The sequence below is a fragment of the Hydractinia symbiolongicarpus genome, chromosome 11, assembly GCF_029227915.1.
Source record: "Hydractinia symbiolongicarpus strain clone_291-10 chromosome 11, HSymV2.1, whole genome shotgun sequence".
NCBI classification, from domain to species: Eukaryota; Metazoa; Cnidaria; class Hydrozoa; order Anthoathecata; family Hydractiniidae; genus Hydractinia; species Hydractinia symbiolongicarpus.
In genome coordinates this window covers 23,903,094-23,921,782 of record NC_079885.1, presented here as the reverse complement: position 1 = coordinate 23,921,782, position 18,689 = coordinate 23,903,094, and the positions used below count along the sequence as shown (strand labels likewise).

The window sequence follows — 18,689 nt, the reverse complement described above, 5'->3', positions numbered from 1 at the left end:
CAACTGGGTGTTACTCAGGTTCAAATTGATGATACTATTGAATGTAATGATTGGAGTTATCATTGTTTCGTAAATCTTTTTAGCAGTTGTATCGTCAACTTCGGATCGTAGTCTCGTCAGTAAACGGAGTCTTCCAGATGCTTTTTTGTATGTAGAGTCGAAGTTGTTATTTAGCGACAACTTAGGATCAATAATTGATCCCAAATACTTGTAGCTTTTCGTCTCATTAATCTCCACAAAATTACATGACAATGATATTTTTCCTTCAGCACTTTTCAACATTTTACTCGTCCCGAATATCATCCATTCTGTTTTCCCTTTGTTTAAATTAATAACAAGATCATTTTCTCGTAGATATGTCTCAACAGCAAGAAGTTCTTCATTTAATACATTTTCAAGGACGAGAAAGCTTTCACTTGAGAAGTAGATAACAGTGTCATCTGCAAATTTAATAACGCTAGCTTTAAGTAGGACATTATCAAAGTCATTAAAGAAAATTAAAAATAATAATGGCCCGAGTATGGACCCTTGCGGAACACCACAATTCACTGGTTGTGGGTCAGATTTGATGTTATTTACCACTACTTCCTGCTTTCTCCCAAACAAATAATCAGAAAACCATTCTTGTTCGTTACCACGTATACCATAAGCTGATAATTTCTCAATTAAAATACTATGACCAACCGTGTCGAAGGCTTTTGACAAGTCCATGAAAACTGCAGCAACGTATTTTTTCTTATCAACTTCCTTTCTAATGTCATCTAACAATAGATTAGCAGCCAAATCTGTTGATCTGAGACGACGATACCCAAATTGATACTGAGATAGTAAGTTGTTCTTCTCAAGATATTCAATAACTTGGTCATATACTGCCCTTTCGAGAATTTTTGAGATGACCGGCAATATAGATATAGGTCTATAGTTATTGTTATCGTCAGTCGAACCTTTTTTAAAAATTGGCTTAACTACAGCATGCTTCCATTCTCCAGGTATCATAGCCGTTTGTATCGATAAGTTTATTATGTGACAAAGTGGAGCAGCGATTTGACTGGAACAATCTTTGAGCAGTCCAGGTGGAAGATCGTCTACACCTGTGGCTTTACTTCTCTTTAATTTTTTCAGTTCTTTTTCGATCGATATTTTCGATACATATTTGAAGGTAAATATGGAAGTAGTTCGTAATTTCGACCATTGTGGTTGTTTCCATACAAAATCTTTTAAGGGAATCGATTTCTCCTTGATTTGAGCTGCTATTGAAGAGAAAAACAAACATAGTGATTCAACTTTCGATTTGGTTGCTGTAGCATCACTTACGACGTTTCGTGGTTTAGTTGGCATTATTTTCTTTATCGTATCCCAAAATTTCTTTGGATTATGACAATTCTGTGCTAGTAAGTTTTTACTAAATTGGGACTTCGATTCTCGTATTTTACGTGTACATAAGTTTGGAACTTTGCAGTAAGCCTTCCAGTCGCTTGGCTTTTTCGATTTTCGCGCTTTTCGTAAAGCCTTATCTCTTTCGTTCATCAATTTATATATCTCATTGTTAAGCCACGAACAAAATTGTCCTTTGACTGTCTTCCCGATGATAGGGGCATGTTTGTTGAACAATGCGGTGAGAGTAGTTTTGAAATATGACCATGCGATGTTCACATCGTTCATTCCATAAAGTTCACCCCAGTCGTGTTTACTAATTTCGTCAACCATTTGCTCACTAGAGTACTTGGCATAATTCCTAGTCTTGATAATTTTTGGTGGTAACTTATCTCTTCTTAATTTTCTGACGAAACCGACCATATCGTGATCGCTGATACCGATGGCGATGACGTCATTTTGGTATGTCGTATCATTTCGAGTAGTCAGAATACAATCAATTAGCGTTTGTGTATTATCGGTAATTCTAGTCGGTTTTTCAATAAGCTGTTTCAATCCATAAAGACGTAAAAGTTCTTTAATGTCTTTATCATCTGATTTCTTTAAGAAATTAATATTCAGATCTCCCAAAAGGTTTACTTCTTTTGATTCAGACATAACAAGCTGTAACAAGTCATTAAGATGAGTTTTAAATTCCCTTGGTAGATATTTAGAACCTACCGGTGGTCTATACATAGTACCGACTAAAAAACTCTTTGCGTTTTTTTGGAAAATTTCCACCCATAAACTTTCTAGCTCGTTATGTTCCAAATTTGTCCGATGTTTCCACTTAACTCGATCCGATATATACATGGCTACACCTCCGCATTTGCCTTTTTTCCTGGCTCGGTATATAAAACTATAGCCCGGTATGTGATAAAGGTCCGGGTTGTCATTATATGAATCTTTTGTAATATGTATTTCAGATAAAGTTAAAATATCAATATCTTTAAAATCATGCAACAAAATTCCAATTTGATCGATATTATTTAATAATCCACGCACATTAAGATGTTTATACCTCGTTTGGATAGGAGATTTTTCAGTTCAGGTAAAAAAGGTCCTGGCTGTGTTTCAATGTCGCCGGACAACAAAATAAGTATGAATAAGTGTTTACCAGCTTTTGTGGATATTTTCTTTCGTGTGATCCATAAACTAGACGATGCATAATTGTCCTTCTTTTTCAGGAAATCTTCGGTAGGGAATATTCCATTACCTTCTTTTACGAGCTTTCTCTTCGCAATATAACATAATAAAATCAACACAAAAAGAGCAAAGCGAAACACGTCCGACCTCGCCGCCATCAGCATTCATTCATGTTTCTAGAAGTCCAGTTGATCCCTCTCATTTTTTGCGTGCTATGAAACATCATATCTCTTGAATATCTCCTACCTGGTCTGTCATTAGACTTTCCATTTCTTGGAAGTCTTTTTGGTATTGGCATCAAGACATCCCCCACTTGCAATTCATGTTATATTACCAGCTCCTCAGAAGTTATAGCACCATGCATCTTCCCTTGATAATTTCTTTGAAAGCGAGGAGTTGTCAGACACTAATGCCTACTTCTTCCATGTTTGCAACTCTCATCAAACTGCTCTAGTTGAAAAAGAGGTAGTGTCGTGCGGTTCCCATCTCATTTTACAGCTAAAACGTTTTGCGAGTGCCAACGGGCTTGTGTCAAAAAGTGCCTCTCGTATTATTGCTTACCCTGGTACCATTCCCATACCTTTTACCAAAGATGGAGAAGTAAAATTTCGTAAAAATTTTTAATTAAGGGCTATTATCAACCATTGTAGCAACTTAAATAATGGTCTCTACACAACCATAATAGCCTTCCACCAAAAGGTTCACAGGTGAATACATTGCTACGATAGAGCAGTAATTTTCTGTGATGACCGCCTTCTTAACAGTCACGAGTCATATGTTTTCTTTTTAGAAGAGCTGAGATAAGAATATTTTAACCAGAATGAGTCAGCAAGGGGGCTTGCCAGTAATCGTCATCGTCGTCAGAATCTTCTTCACGAGAGTAGCGGATCGTTTTTGTTTCAGGCGTTACAGATTGCAGCGAAATCATCAGCAACTACAAGATTCGTTTCTACCATAGGCGCTAAGTCATCGAATGGATCGAATGAGGGAAGCTGACAAGACCTAAACGAATAGCATCCCTTATACCCGCAGACAACCATCCGCTTTCAAAACATTTTTCGCTGTGTTGGAAGTCATGTGTGTTTTGTGCGCGGACGGTACACAAGAAAGCAGACGCAGCTATGCGAACACACGGGGGCGGTAGAAGAAAATACAGTACATCGGTCGGTCTAGTACAGTATGATTATGACGTTTTATAGCTTAAATACAAACAGAAAAAATACAAAGATACAAAAGGATAAGCACAACATAAATAAATTCAAATATAGCCTGTGTCGATAGACATACTATTACACGTACAAAATAAAACATGAAACACTAACTATTGCGTCGTTTACTGCGCTTTCTTCCCTTTTGCTGCTTGAAGAAACTCTTTACGTTAAGATTTCAATCAAGAACTACGATATTTTCGATTCTCACTTTTACCACACACTTGTGCTATTCGTACGCAGATTAGAAGCAATGTGAAAAGTTTTTTTTTTTTTTTTTTTTTTTTTTTTTTTAATTTATTTTGCCGTTGAAGAATTTACAGTTTTCCGTAAGAATAAAATACAAATCTTAAGCTATTATATCGTGTAATCTAAAGATAGGATTGCATATGCTAAAAATATCAGCTAGAGAGGTAAAAAATGGCAGGAGCGAGAAGAAGGCTATAATAGCCTTATCACCAAGCCCCCAACCTATATAAAAGGTTAGCATTGAAGATGATGAGGAGTTGTGTTATATGTGTCGTACGTTGTAACTGTCGTGTGTTCTAAAATAAACATAGATTGTCAGTAGTCAATAGTTTATGTTTTAGTTTATGTTTAAATTCGTTAAGTGATGTAATAGTTTTCATGTCGTTATCAAGAAATGTATTCCACAATTTAGGTCCTCTGCTAGTTATAGAGAACTTTGTGATTGTATAATTAGTTCTAGGTTGAAAAAAACTGTTAATTGAAAATCTGGATGGATATTTATGTTGTATCTTCTGAAACATATCATTAAATACTCTTGGTAACATATTGTTCTCAAGCTTAAACATAAAAATAAGAGTTTGATAAATATTTAGTTGGTATAAATTCAGTACACTGATCTTTTTGAATAACTCTCTGGAGTGAGTGTACCTGTCAACATTTAAAATAATTCTGATTGCATGTTTTTGTTTATTTTGTAATTTTGTCAATTTTGTAGCGTTGGTGCTGCACCACGCAATATTTGCATAATTTAGATAGCAGTGAATGAAAGAAGAATATATGTTTTTTAAACAATTCTGATCTAGAACAAATTTTGCTTTAAATAGGATGCCAATATTCTTTGCGACCTTTTCTTCTAAAATATTTATATGTTCTCTCCAAGTAACATTTTCATCAAGAATAACTCCTAAAAATTTCATGGATTGTGCTCTTTTTATACTTATATTATTAATAGATAAATCAGGAAGCTTCAATGGCATATCATCTTTTTTATTGTGCCTGTGAAAAAGTGTGTACTTTGTTTTAGAAATATTTAGGGACAGTCTGTTTGCCTTAAACCATTCTGCCAGCTTAGAGAGTTCATAATTGACTGTGCGAAATAATGTTTTTACATCTTTATGTGCATAAAACAGATTTGTATCATCTGCAAATAAAATTGAATGTAAAATATTCGAAGCTTTGTTTAAATCATTTACATATATAAGGAATAAGAGTGGTCCTAATATGGAACCTTGTGGAACTCCACAGATGATTGTTTTGTAGTTTGTACTTCCACCGTCAAAGGAAATGTACTGTTTTCTATTGGATAAATAACTTTCAAACCAGCGAATGTTGGAATTGCGGATACCGTAGTTTTTGAGTTTTTCTAGTAGAATTTTGTGATCTACGGTGTCAAATGCTTTGCTTAGATCTATAAAAATTCCTAGCATGTACTTGTTTTCGTCAAACGCCTTTGATATTTCATTAACAAGTTTAACTATTGCATGATCAGTAGAATGACCTGCTTGAAAGCCAAATTGATTGTCGTATAAAATATTATTAGCAGTTAAAAAAGAATAAAATCTATTGTACATTATGCGTTCTAGTATTTTTGAGAAACATGGAAGAACTGATATTGGTCTATAATTAGATGCATTAGTCTTTTCGCCTGTTTTATATACTGGTAAAACTCTTGCAATTTTAAGTTTTTCAGGAAAATATCCTTGCAGCAGGGAAAGGTTAAATATATGCATTAGTGGAATTTTTAGAGCATTTTTTGTTTGTTTTACAACGTTACTATTGACGTCATCAAAACCTGGACTTTTATTTGATTGTAGTGAGTCGATCGCTTTGAATAATTCATTTTCACTTAGTTCGTTATTTTCCATTTGTGCGTTATTAACAGTGAGAAAGGATTTAAAACTCAAATTGCTAGGTTCAATCTGAGATGCCAGATTTGAACCAACTTTCACAAAAAAATCATTAAGCTCCTCAGCTATTAGACACTTGTTTTCGATTTTATTTCCATCAATATTCAACCTTTTTGGAAGTTTTTCTTTGCTTAGTGTTGTTTTACCTATTACTTCATTGATTATACTCCAAGTTTTCTTCGCATCGTTTTTATGTTTATTTATCAGTCCACTATAGTAAAATTTCTTGGAGCGCCTCTTAATAGTTTCAAACAAATGTTTATAATGTTTATATTTTCTTTCATTCTCAAGAGTTCTGCTTTTCAAAAACTTTTCATACAAGCGCTGTTTCTTTTTAGATGATTTCAACAAACCTTTGGTTAACCAAGGGTTTAACAAAGTTTTAATTTTAACAAATTTTGTTTGTTCTGGGAATGCCTGATCATATTGTTGTTGAAATATTTGAAGAAAGATTTCATAAGCTTTATCAGCATTATTGTTCTCTAAAACAAGGCTCCAATCCACACAATACAGCAGGTTATTAAAATAACTAATAGATTTATCATTGATCAATCTTTTTGTTATTTTTATTTTTTCAGAGCAATTGTGTAATTGAGTTGTTTGTGACGTAATGAAAATTGGAAAATGATCAGAAATATCTGTTTTAATTATTCCTGTTTTAATTGTTGTATTTGTGAAATCGTTGGTTATGATATGATCTATGGCTGTAGCACTTAATCTCGTCACTCGTGTTGGTTTATTTATAAGTGGGATAAACCCATTTTGAAAAACTGAGTTAAAAAAGTTTTGTACAGATTTGTTTGTGTTAAAATCAAGGACGTTTAGATTGAAATCACCAACGAGGTACACGTTTCTACCCGTGCCTTTGTGATCAGTAAGAATATTTTTCACATGATTCTCAAAGTTTTCTATTGATCCTGCAGGTGGCCGGTAGAGTAAATGCATGTGGATGTTTTTAGTTGCTTTGTTTATTATCTCTATACTTAATGACTCACAGTCGTTATTGTTAGCGCACGTGTCTGATTTTAGGTTGAATAGAACAGAATTATGAATAAACATGCACACCCCACCGCCTTTCTTTTTGCAATTTCTAATTTGATGAATTACTGTGTAATTTTGCAATTGAAAATTTGAGTTTTTCTCCATATTTATATCATTACACCACGTTTCGGTAAAGCAAATGATTTTAAATGTGACTTTCAGGTTATGCAGAAGATGTTTAAAATTTTCAAAATTCTTTTGTATGCTTCTAATATTAAGATGAAGTATTGAAAAAGATTTTATATCTATTTCTGTAGAAAGATTTTTTGTATCTGGATTATAATATTTTGCGTTTCTAGTTATCTCATTATTATAAAAATTTATGTCTGGATCAGTTAAATCGTTTAAAAGTACAGTTTCGTTACCCTGGAATGGGTCGAATTCCAAGTTTTCGTAGTTCATTTGTTCAGCCATTTTAGAATTAAAATTTAATTACTAGAAATTATTTGTAGCCTTAGGCTATGTGCAACAAAACTAGGCATTAGCAATCCTATCCCTAAATTCTCGAACTATCAATTTATCATATAACACTACAGCATACCTCCCTTCCGCCCTGTGTGTTTTCATCTCACCAAACAGTTTCTTCCTAATCATTCTTGTTTCATACGAGAAGTCTTCGTTTATGTAAATTCCTGTCCCTGCAAGTTTATTAGTATTCTTTAAAAGTTCGGTCTTAGCTTTATAATTTAGAAGCTTCAAAACAATAGTTCGTGCTGGTGGTTTCTGTACATCTTCTTGGTCATAAGTGTTTTGTTCTGCCTTCTCCTCGTTCTTTTTTCCAATCCTATGCGCGCGCTCAATGACAACATTTTTAACTCCAAGCTTATTCTCAAATAGATCCAAAACTTTCTTTTCCGTGTCATCCCAGCTCTCACCATCATTCTCCTGCAACCCACTGATCCTTAAGTTGTTCCGTCTCTGTCTATCTTCAAGCTGTCTAAATTTCTCTCTATCTTCCTCTTCCAGTTCTCTTAACTTCTTTCTATCTTTCTCTTCTTTGTGGTTACTGTGTTTTACCCTTTTTTCCAATTCTTTAATTTTCTTTTCCTGTATGTCTTGTGTTACGGTAACACTCTCCTCCAGATCTTTTTTCACATCCTCCAATTTTTTAATCCTTTCTTCGTTTGTTGTAACTTTGGATTTAAGTTCTTTATTTTCATCTTTTAAGCAAGTACATGTTTTTTTTATTTCTTCTAGTTCATTTTTCATTTTATCAAGTCTGTCGTTCAGAATTGCCCTGTTACTACTAATAATCTTCAAAATATCTTTTTGTTGCTGTAGAAACATTTCTTTGAATATATCTCTGACTAGCTCAACTGAAATCGTTAAGTTGTCTTCTTTCTCCATATTTTTATTTAGCTATTATCTATTTATTTTTATTTCTACGATTGATTTATATTTCACACGATCGATATTTTTAAATTATTTCTGTAGAGCAAATTAAAACACGTCCCGCCTCTTTCAATGCTCAAGTAACATTGACTATTTATTAAAATTTAATTTAATAAAATTTAATAAAATTAAATAAAATTTAAAAAATTTAATAAAAATTTATTAAAAATAAATAGTCAATGACGATTAAATTAACGCACATTTCAAAAGTGCGCGAAAAAACTATAAAAAACCCAATTAAAGTTAATGTGACGTGACGGGTCTCCATCTCCGAGACGGATCTTCATCGTTTATGTTCAAAACACTCCCCACCAGTGAGTACTCGTCTACGAACGACTGTCCATCTAGTAACGCCTTATTTGATATAATTGATTAGCTTGCTTACGTCGGACTCGTTAAAGATGTACGTCGTTTATGTATGTCATTCCGATTTCTTCATCATCGCTTTGCAATATTGTTTGCCCAAGATTTATCAACGAATTTAACAACTTCGTTGTTGTTTCTTTACGAATTATGTACACCTATAAAGAACACAATTTACCGTCCAATGCAAAGCATAGTTCAGGTGACATTTTCATTTAGCACTGCGTTCCAGTAACGCAAGTGATCGGATGGGATGAATGTAATTTCCATCAGCAGTTTTCACTAGCGACGCTCTTCCAATGAGAAAATGATTTGGCGTTAGTGCTTGGTAGTCTTCTGCGTCACTGCTGATAGAAGTCAACGGCGGCTATTGATGGTTGCTTCTACTTCAGTCAATAATGTACGTAACTCTTCTTCGGTGAAAACGCGATCACGAACTATCGCTTTCAACGCTCGTTTAGTGATTTTTACCATAGATTCCATCGCTCCATTCATCCATGGTGAAAATGGTGGGTTGAACTTCCATTCGATACTATTCTTTGTTAACTCTTTTCGAAGTTTTGTCTCATTCAGATTCGTTACCAGCTCTCTTAGTTCACAATCTGCGCCGACGAAGTTGGTTCCGTTGTCGCTGGTGATTGTTTTGGGGTTTCCTCTTCTTGAGATAAAACGTCGAAGTGCAAGAATGAAACTATCTGTCGATAAATCTCCAGCTAGCTCAATATGAACGGCACGTGACGTCATGCAGGTAAACAATGCTCCATACCTTTCACGGTTCCAGATGAAGCTCTTGTCCTCTTACTTCTCTTGACAATCATTGGACCAAAGTAATCTACTCCTGATCGATTAAATGGTGGTCCACCTACAGCAAGACGATCGATTGGTAGATCTCCCATAATTGGTGACATTGGCTTGACTTTCTTTGATTTGCAGTCTGTACATGCATTTATCAAATTCTTCACAAAGGATTTTCCAGTCGGAATCCAAATATTTTGTCTTGATAGTGCTAGTGTGGCGTTTTGTCCAACATGGAAGTTTGTATGATGAATGTGTTGAATTATGAGTCGTGCAATGTGGTGTTTCGGCGAGATTATCACTTGGTGCTTCGACTCAAATGGTATATCGATTAAACCAATTCTTCCTCCAACACGAATCAAATTGTTCTGCATCATTGGTTTCAAAGCTACAAGTGGTGATCTTTTTAGTAGTTCCTTGTGTGATTGTAGGTTTTCGAATTCTGATGGGTAGGATTCTTGTTGTGAGATGCTATACAACTGTAACTTTGTTGTTTCAATTTCTTCATTCTTTGTATCTTCATTTTCATTTTGTTGTGGCGGTCCTAAATGCAGCAGGGTGTGGTGACGTTTTCCACATTTATCTTCTCGACACCTCTTCTTAGATTTACATTCTTTTATTTTGTGAAAGACAATTGAAGCAAAGTCCCTTTTCTAAAACAAACTTCCTACGATCTGCCACCGGTTTTGATTCGAATTCTCTGCACTTAAAAACAAAATGATTTTCTGAACAAATCCAACACTTCGTACTGCGTTCACTACCTGCACCAGTTGCAAATGTTCTCACTCTTTTCTCATCCCTCTTCGACTCCTTTCCATTTTTAATCTTATTCTGTTCCTGATCTGCGATTAAATTTGCTATTGGATTGAATTGCTCTAATAACTTCCAACTCAACCATTTCTCAATAAGCAGGGTCCGAAATAAAAATTTATAATTGATTCGTGAAAAATAGCGCGCCGCAGGCGAAAATTTTTTAGAAATCACGAGTCGTTCTTACGGTTACGATTCGCTATTTTCTGTTTTTGCACACGTTACTTTTAGAATAGACAAGTGGGGGACGTTTTAAATCGTGAACCCCAAACACGATAGCTTTTAGCGACAACGTAATGTGACACTATCAGCCTTAACTTTCTTGTCTACAGCCAAATTTTGATTTACAATTGTGCAATATAAATACCTCAAGAATGATTTGTTTTGATACGAAAAATTATAACGAACAGTTACGTTTTTTATTTTAATGTTTTTAAATAAATGTACAAAATGATTTCATGCTTCATCTTCATCAGAGTCGATATCAGAGAGTGCAAGTGAGGCTAAGTCATCAACCTGCACTCTATCGCTTGTTGTAGTTGTAGATTTTCTCTTTTTAGGATACTTGTGCGACGATGATCCAAGTCGTCGCACTTTTTCCGTATACCATTGATCAATGACTGGATCAGGGTCAAAATTACAAATATCTGGACCATCCTCATTTATTCGCAAACAAGCGTCGAGCATGTCCCTGCTGAGATGGCTTCGAAAATCACTTTTCACCCTCGCCATCCTGGAGAAGCCTCGCTCCACTTTGGCATTCGTGAATGGGGTACAAAGCAATATTTCAATGATGTGAAGGATGTTTTCACAATCCTTACGAATGTGTTCGTTTGTGAAAACCCTCTTCCATACTTTCAAGTAGTACTCTCGAGGATTATTAATCACAATAGGGATGATGTGAGATTGTAAAGAGATCCATTCTTTTTTTACTTCGCCTACGTTACATCCGTTGTTTTCCAACAGCTTTTCGAAATCCAAAAGAATTTCATCAATGCGATCTTCCCCGAAAGTAGGAGTGACAGTAGTTGGCCATGTTGAAACATCAAGTAAACAGACGATATTTTTGAAGATGGTCGATGTTGACAAATTTTCGAACCTCTCTTCCATGCTGTCAGCGAGACGAACGATAAGATCATGATATTTCGTCTCAGCGCTGCTGTTTACTATATCGTATCGGAAAAGCTTAATGTTTTGGTACGTTGCACTTCCATCTTCGTCATTAATAACCTCATCTGTGAAGCGCTTGTGATGTGTCATTATATCACTACTTCCGTCCAGGGTATCTAATAAAATTATTTTCAATTTGGCCATGGTCGCAGTAAATTCCTGGATACGCCGAACTTGTTTGACAGGATCGTGCTCGTCAGACTGCATGCTCAAAGACAAACGACGTATCGGGGATAGTATATCTAAGTAAATAGCCATATTGAATGGAATGGCAGCCTCTTTCCATTTTTTCAAAAAACCTTTGAGCTTAGCACGTTTTTCAGGCTGTGAATCTGTGATAGCTAATTCCTCTACGTGGGTCATATACACACCGTAGTTTTGAAGAGCACATACCATCGCTTTGAACTTATGGTCTATCCAACGAGTACCGCATGCTTTAGCAGGCTTCGGAATTGTTTCATCGAATGCTTCAGAGAAGTTTCTGAGTCCCTGAAGCCTTTTGGGACTTTTCTGATATAAGTAATAAAGCTTCAGTAGAAGCTCGTCGACATCGTGAAATGCTTTGACAGTGTTAAACGCATCCTTGATAGCAAGTTCAATGCGATGATTGAAACAATGCACAACCTCGACCCAGGGCGCAGTTTCCTTGATTAATGCTCCAACTCCTTAAAAAAGAAACATGATTGAAACTAATTATCAACTGGTTATTATTTAGTTAATAATACCCCTTTCCGGGACGTTTCAGCAGTCAAAACAACATATAAGCTATCAAAGAACCTGGGCCCTAAGTTGAGTGGTGTAGCGAACACTGATAATGATTAAGTGGCCGCCAGATCAATCTCGAACAGGTGAAAAATTCTTGAACATTTAAAAACATTAAACAACATTCCAAAGCTCTTCCCCGTGGAGTATATTCTTTATTATGTAGTAACAGAATATTTTCGACATGTTTAAAAAACAACAACAAAATGTTAAAACAAAAACATATTCATACGAAAATATTCATGAGAGATTTGAGCTGAACATTTATTTATTGAACATTGATGAGTAACATTGTACAGTGGAAGTAGTGACTGCACTGAGTTAAACGAACAGTGGTTATTGTGGTTGTGGTTGAAACATTGATTGATTGTGGTATAGAAACGGGCTGAGAGTTGATAGAGTGTAGTGAAAGCAGGAACAGAAGTACATTCACTGGACACTGATGGTCATTATTAGTCACTATTTGTGAGATACATTGATTTATTGTTTGGAGTATTGGTCTTTTAGATTTATTATTATACACTGGTAGATTGGGAGTCAGGGAAGCGATGATGGTGTTAAGAACGAGGTTAGAAATGTGGGATATAGGAAGAAATCTTGGAGGAGTAGAAAGGAGGTGCAAAGGATGTAAAGCGACAGAGGAAACAACTGAACACGTGCTGGAATGCGAGGAAGTGGAGAAAGGAGGAAACATTGGATCGATAAAGAACGGAACAGATGAAGAAGTGAAACGGATAGCCGAATATCTGAAGGATTATTGTGAACAGAAGATAAAAGAATAAAGAAGAAGAAAATTTGGAAACGCGTAGAAGAGCCTTGCACTCCATGGAGAAGTGCTTGCCGTGTGACGGCAAAGTGGGCGAAGAAAAGATTCGCAAAGATTCGCAAACAGTAATATTTGCTGAAGGAGAGTGACACAATGGGTATTAAGAAAAAAGATTATTTTTAAATTGATGTCGTAATAGTTAAGTCAGGCACGTGTTGTTTATTAATTCTGAAGAAAAAGAAGAGAAAATTCATGCAGCATGTTTACGAAACGTTCTCAAAACATTGTTTGACCATGATGAGAAATTATTCAGACGTGTTTTCGTGACAAGAACGCAGTAAGTTTGCGTCGATGAAATAGGCTAGTAAGAACGTGATTTCCTCACCTTTTTTTCTTCCCATATTTACACTAGCGCCGTCTGCATTAAAACCAACAAGTCTTTGGTTGAAATTCAATATGCCAATACGCTGGAAAGCACTGTCAATCGCCTCTAGAATACCAGGCGCATCTCCACATTTAGGTGTCTCGATACTTAAAAATTTAACGAGTGCTGTCCCCTCGTGCAAGTACAACACGTAGACCAATTCTTGCTCACAAATCCCTGTGTCCGTACTACCATCATTCAAGAGAGAATAGTAGCGTGTCTTAGCTAGAGTTTTACCAAGGTTTTCTTTGTCCACCTTGGCTATGTGTTCGGTGAAAGTAGCAGCAGCTCTTTCGTGTTTATAACTTTCTCCAAACTTCGGAACATTATTCTTTAACTGAAGTTTTAGCAAATCAGGGTAGTCACTGAAAGGACGCTCTTTTTTGGCGACATAATAGGCCGTGTTGAATTTGACGCGAAGGTTTTTCTTGTCACTCGCAGCCATTTTTCGTAAACCACTTCCGATAGGTGTTGTTGTGAGCACTGATTGAGCATATACTTCAGCACCCATCTCACTTCTTTTTTTGAGCTCGACGGCTTCCTTATGTTGTTGACTGTTAGTATGTTTTTGTACGCTATCCTTCGTCACACTACGACTTCCAGCTATCCATTTGCGGGAGAAATTTGTACTGTTTTTAATGCGACTCTCCCATCGCTGACACACCTGGCATCTAAGAAAAAATAGCACGTTTTAACAACGATGTTATTTAAAAACTGAGTTCTGTAAAAATCGAAAAATATCTCACCTCAATGTCGTCACTTTGCCTCCAACAATATCGAAATCGAATTTAGATTTGAATTCTCTTTCCCAATTTCTGACTGTTTTTAACGAAGCCATCATTTAAATATATTCAATGAAAAATATTTACACCTCACATACGATAGACAACCTTTGAATGAACAACTCAGAAAAAGATCATTTTTTTCGAAAAAACATTTTTTTAACCTGGTTCATATGTTAACCAATTACTTCTTTCATTTATGAATTCACAATTGATAAAAGTGTGATACCTTTGTAGAAACCATGTCATCTTTTGAAAAGAAACTGACCACATGGTGTACATGTTGCAATTGAATGTATTTTCTTTCATTTTTTAACACAAAAGTAATTATCGTGGTAAATAAAAAATCATAGAAGAGAAAATTGCGTAAGAAGTGATTCGTTGTTTTGAATTTTTTCTCATACATCGACTCGTTACTTTTGAGAAACGGTTCGTAAATTGCGAATCGCGAAGCCTTATTTCGGACCTTGATAAGATCGTCAATAAATTTATCAATCGGTTGATAACGAGATTTATCGATATTTTCCGGATTATTGAAGACATTGTTTTCGACATCTTTTAGTTCTGAACGGTTCGTCTGAGATTTATCCTGATTTAAACATGGAAGTAATTTAGTCTGATCTTTATATGAATGTTAATTGACTGACGAAGATTCATCAGACGGTATATCATCGATGTTGAAGAAGTGACGGCTTTTTGTTGAATGGTTTGATAAAGACGAAGAATGTGGTTTAGAATAATGTTTGTTAATGTCACTAGGAATAACAAAAGTAGTGTCTTTTTTAGGATGTTGTAGAGATGATACGTCTATCTGAGATGAAATATTTCTCTCTTCTCTATCAATTCTGCTATCTAATATACGAAGGTTTTCGGTGGTGTAATTTGCGATCTAACGGACATATCTTCTGAAGCAACATGTTCTTCTATTATACTCTCTCTTAATCTGGCGATTTCAGCTTTATCTTTCACTACGTTCAACCTTTCTACTATTTTGTCTCTCTCTAGCATTTTCTTTTGTTCCAATATTTTAAGCTCTATCTCTCTCTTCCGTTCTAATAAATTTAATTCCCTTTTTAGCTTTTCCTCCGCAAGTTTCGCCTGTAACTGAGCCTCAGCAGATTCAGTCTTCCTCTGTAGGAGCAAGTTTAAAGATGATGTCGATTGGGACTTACTATGATGGCTTTTTTGACTGCTGCGAGAAGAGTGATGATATAAACTGGAATGCCTGGAAGATCTAGAGTGATTTGAAGGTGATCGATGCGACGACGAACGGTGACGTGAGTCCTGACTTATGGCATTATCAATTTCTAAATTATCATCAGCGTTAGAATGTTTAAATTATTTCTCACAAACCGATTTTATTTGGTCGATTTTTATTTTTTGCTCTCTCAAAAGTTGGTTAGCAGCCTCACTCTCTTCCGTGGAGACCAGATTATTATGCTCAAAAGTTATTTTTTCAACTATTCCGAGTGTCTCATTAAGTTTATTTGACATGTTAACTATCTCTGAATCTTTATTTTGCTCTGTTAGAAGGAGTGATAAACGATTAATTAATTTAGTTATAATGCCAATATGACCACTTCGACTAGTCCTTGAAGAATTTACTTTTTCATTTAAAACTCCGGTTGAGTTAACGGTAGCTCTAACTCGTTTATCCATTATGTATAGTGATTACGTTTAATCAACCGCTAATGTTCCTATCTATCTGCTACTAATGATGTTTCTAACACTAACGATCCATACAGATAAAGTGGTTAAAACAGATTAAATGAGAAGATATGAAACATCTAGCCGGGACTGTGATAAATTTGTTAAGCGAAAGTTTACGGTAAAATAATAAATAAGAATCGGTAAATTATCGTGATGCGATGTAGATCGGTTCGACTACTACAGTCGACGCTCATTATCTCGAACCTCCGTTATCTCGAACTTTCTCTATCTCGAACTTTTTCTTCGGTCCCTTGAGTTCTGTAAGCAATAGTAGGCAGAAAAACGTTCGGTATCTCGAACCTCCGTTATCTCAAACTTTCACTATCTCGAACTTTTTTCTCAGTCCCTTGGACTGATTTACGCTCGTTATCTCGAACTCTTGAAGAGGAATTTTGAAAAAACAAGACCTTACACTGCTTGTTTTAAAGTCACAAAATGTTGCAATAAAAAGAAGACATTTCATTGTAAAACAGGTAGATTTTGCAATGTTTTTTTTGTGATTTCCTTTGTCAGAATGCCACCGAAAAGAAAGCTCGTTGTAAAAACTTTGGCAGAAAAATGCCAAGCATTAAAAGAATTGGAAAAAGGTATTCCAAATAAAGATATCGCTAAAAAGTACGGGGTGCCTAAAAACACGATATCAACTTGGCTAGCCAATAAGGAAAAACTTTTTTCTGCTCTCGAAAAATCTTCGAGCAAGAAAAGAAAGATCAGAGATGGTAAATTCTCAGAAGTAGATCTTGTCGTGTTCAAATGGTTTGTTTCACAACGAAGCAAAAACATACCAATCGATGGGACAATACTAAAGGAGAAAGCTAAAAGCTATGCACAGGAGCTTGGAGTAGAAGATTTCAAAGCTTCAGACGGTTGGCTTGGTAAATGGAAAAAAAGGTAAGAATATTAAATCTCTTTTTTTCGAATTGGTTTTATTTTGATATTAAAATCTTAAAAAGACTAACATAAACTAAATATGTTTCTTGAGTATCTCGATGCACTTTTCCGTTCCAATAAATGTCAAATTGCATGGCACTTGCATGCCTTCACCATCTCCCAAATTAACTGGTTTTCCAGTCACAGTTACTTTGCACGAGCTTAATTCATCAGCTCTGAGGAAATAAAATATTGTTTTAGCAAATTTTCCAGATTTTCCAAGTGGTAAATGTCCAACTATCTTGTTTTCTTTTTTGACACACACAGCATATTTGTCAACGGGATTTTTAGGCTCTCCTTCGCATTGTAAAGTCTCCCCATTTTTTGGAGTCCACAATGCTTTATAAACGTGGAACCCCTTAAGATGTGAAGCCAATTCAAATTCTTTTATCATTACAACATTGATTAAATTTTGATCAATTATCATTTTTGCAAGATCCATCTTCTCCTTTTTCTCCTGGTTTGCTTTTCCTTGTTGCCATGCACAAGTAATAATGATACTGTTCACAGGGTGTTCACACAAGAATTTTTAAAAACATTCGAATTGAAATTCGAACATTCGTATTCGAAAAAATGCACGAACAGGTTAACAATAAATCTTTTATACAAGTCGGTATTTGTTTTATTTTCTATTTCAGGCACAATGTAACGTTCAAGACGGTCGTTGGTGAAAGCAATTCTGTTCAACCTGATATGATAGCATCTTGGTTTGAAACCATTTTAGAAGATATTTACAATGCCGACGAATTCGGTCTCTTCTACCAATGCTTGCCAAATAAAACGTATCACTACAAATCCGAAAAATGCTCTGGGGGTAAAAATAGCAAAGTCCGAATTACCGGGCTTGCAGCTGCCAATGCTGTCGGAGATAAACTACCAATGTTTGTGATTGGTAAATCGAAGAAACCAAGGTGCTTCAAAAATGTAACATCTCTACCCTGCAGGTACAGAGCGCAGAAGAAGAGTGGGATGGACAGCTCTCTTTTTGAAGAGTGGGTGCGAGAAATCAATGCAATGCTTCTAAAAGAAGGTCAAAAGATAGTCTTGATCATCGATAATTGTCCCGCTCACCCTGATGTCGGTGGACTGTCCAACATTAAATTGATTTTCTTACCTCCAAATACAACTTCTGTGTCACAACCGATGGACCAAGGTGTCATAAGATGTCTTAAGTCTCTTTATCGCCAAAAATTGGTCAACATGATGATTCAAAACCTAGAAAAGGGCAAAGATCTTCCAAAATTTTCAATTCTGCGTGCTCTTCAAATACTTGTTTCGTCGTGGGACAAAGTGAAGAAAGAAACCATCGTAAATTGCTTCAAGAAATCAAAGATTTCCAAGAAAGCTCAACAGAATGCAACTGATGATATTGATGATCCATTTAAACAACTGGAGAAAGATCTCACACAACTGCGTGCCATTGACGATACCATTATTCCTGCTGATCTCTCGGCCCGTGATGTTGTCGATGTTGACCAAGATTTGACCACAATCGAAAATCCCGTGACTGATGAAGAAATCCTTGAGTCGGTACGGCCAAGTACAGATGAGAATGACGAGGAGCATGATGAAAATGCCGATGTCATCGAGGTGTTTGATGAGCCAGTGAGCAAGCCAACAAAATCAGAAATAAACACTGCAGTGGAGACTTTACAAAGTGCTTGTCTATTCACTGATGATGGAAATGACATGCAACGCCTCCTGCTTCGCTTTGAAGATTTGTTTCTTAAAAGTGAAATGAAAAACAAGAAGCAAACTAGTATTTTGAGCTTTTTCAATCAAAAATAATGTATGTAATTGTAATCAACAATAAGTATACAT

At 35.6% G+C, this 18,689-nt stretch overlaps 4 protein-coding genes across 4 annotated transcripts; 2 read left to right on the top strand and 2 right to left on the bottom strand.

The window, feature by feature from the left end:
- Nucleotides 1-7,438: 7,438 nt before the first annotated feature.
- On the bottom strand, nucleotides 7,439-8,311 carry LOC130613567 (myb-like protein X). The gene is made up of 2 exons (XM_057434893.1): nucleotides 8,209-8,311; nucleotides 7,439-8,124 (listed from the first exon to the last, which is right to left on the bottom strand). The coding sequence occupies exons 1-2, from the start codon at nucleotides 8,309-8,311 to the stop codon at nucleotides 7,439-7,441; spliced, it is 789 nt and encodes a 262-aa protein (XP_057290876.1).
- Nucleotides 8,312-10,372: 2,061 nt separating this feature from the next.
- LOC130614022 (zinc finger protein 862-like) lies at nucleotides 10,373-14,536 on the bottom strand. Its single transcript, XM_057435407.1, has 3 exons — nucleotides 14,193-14,536; nucleotides 13,408-14,117; nucleotides 10,373-12,159 (listed from the first exon to the last, which is right to left on the bottom strand). Exons 1-3 carry the CDS (start codon nucleotides 14,285-14,287, stop codon nucleotides 10,781-10,783), a joined length of 2,184 nt encoding a protein of 727 aa, XP_057291390.1. The 5' UTR covers nucleotides 14,288-14,536; the 3' UTR covers nucleotides 10,373-10,780.
- A 210-nt stretch (nucleotides 14,537-14,746) lies between these two features.
- LOC130614023 (tigger transposable element-derived protein 2-like) lies at nucleotides 14,747-16,990 on the top strand. Its single transcript, XM_057435408.1, has one exon. It carries the CDS (start codon nucleotides 16,453-16,455, stop codon nucleotides 16,831-16,833), a length of 381 nt encoding a protein of 126 aa, XP_057291391.1. The 5' UTR covers nucleotides 14,747-16,452; the 3' UTR covers nucleotides 16,834-16,990.
- A 451-nt stretch (nucleotides 16,991-17,441) lies between these two features.
- LOC130613566 (tigger transposable element-derived protein 6-like) lies at nucleotides 17,442-18,656 on the top strand. Its single transcript, XM_057434892.1, has one exon. The coding sequence runs from the start codon at nucleotides 17,442-17,444 to the stop codon at nucleotides 18,654-18,656; it is 1,215 nt and encodes a 404-aa protein (XP_057290875.1).
- The last annotated feature ends 33 nt before the right edge of the window (nucleotides 18,657-18,689 follow it).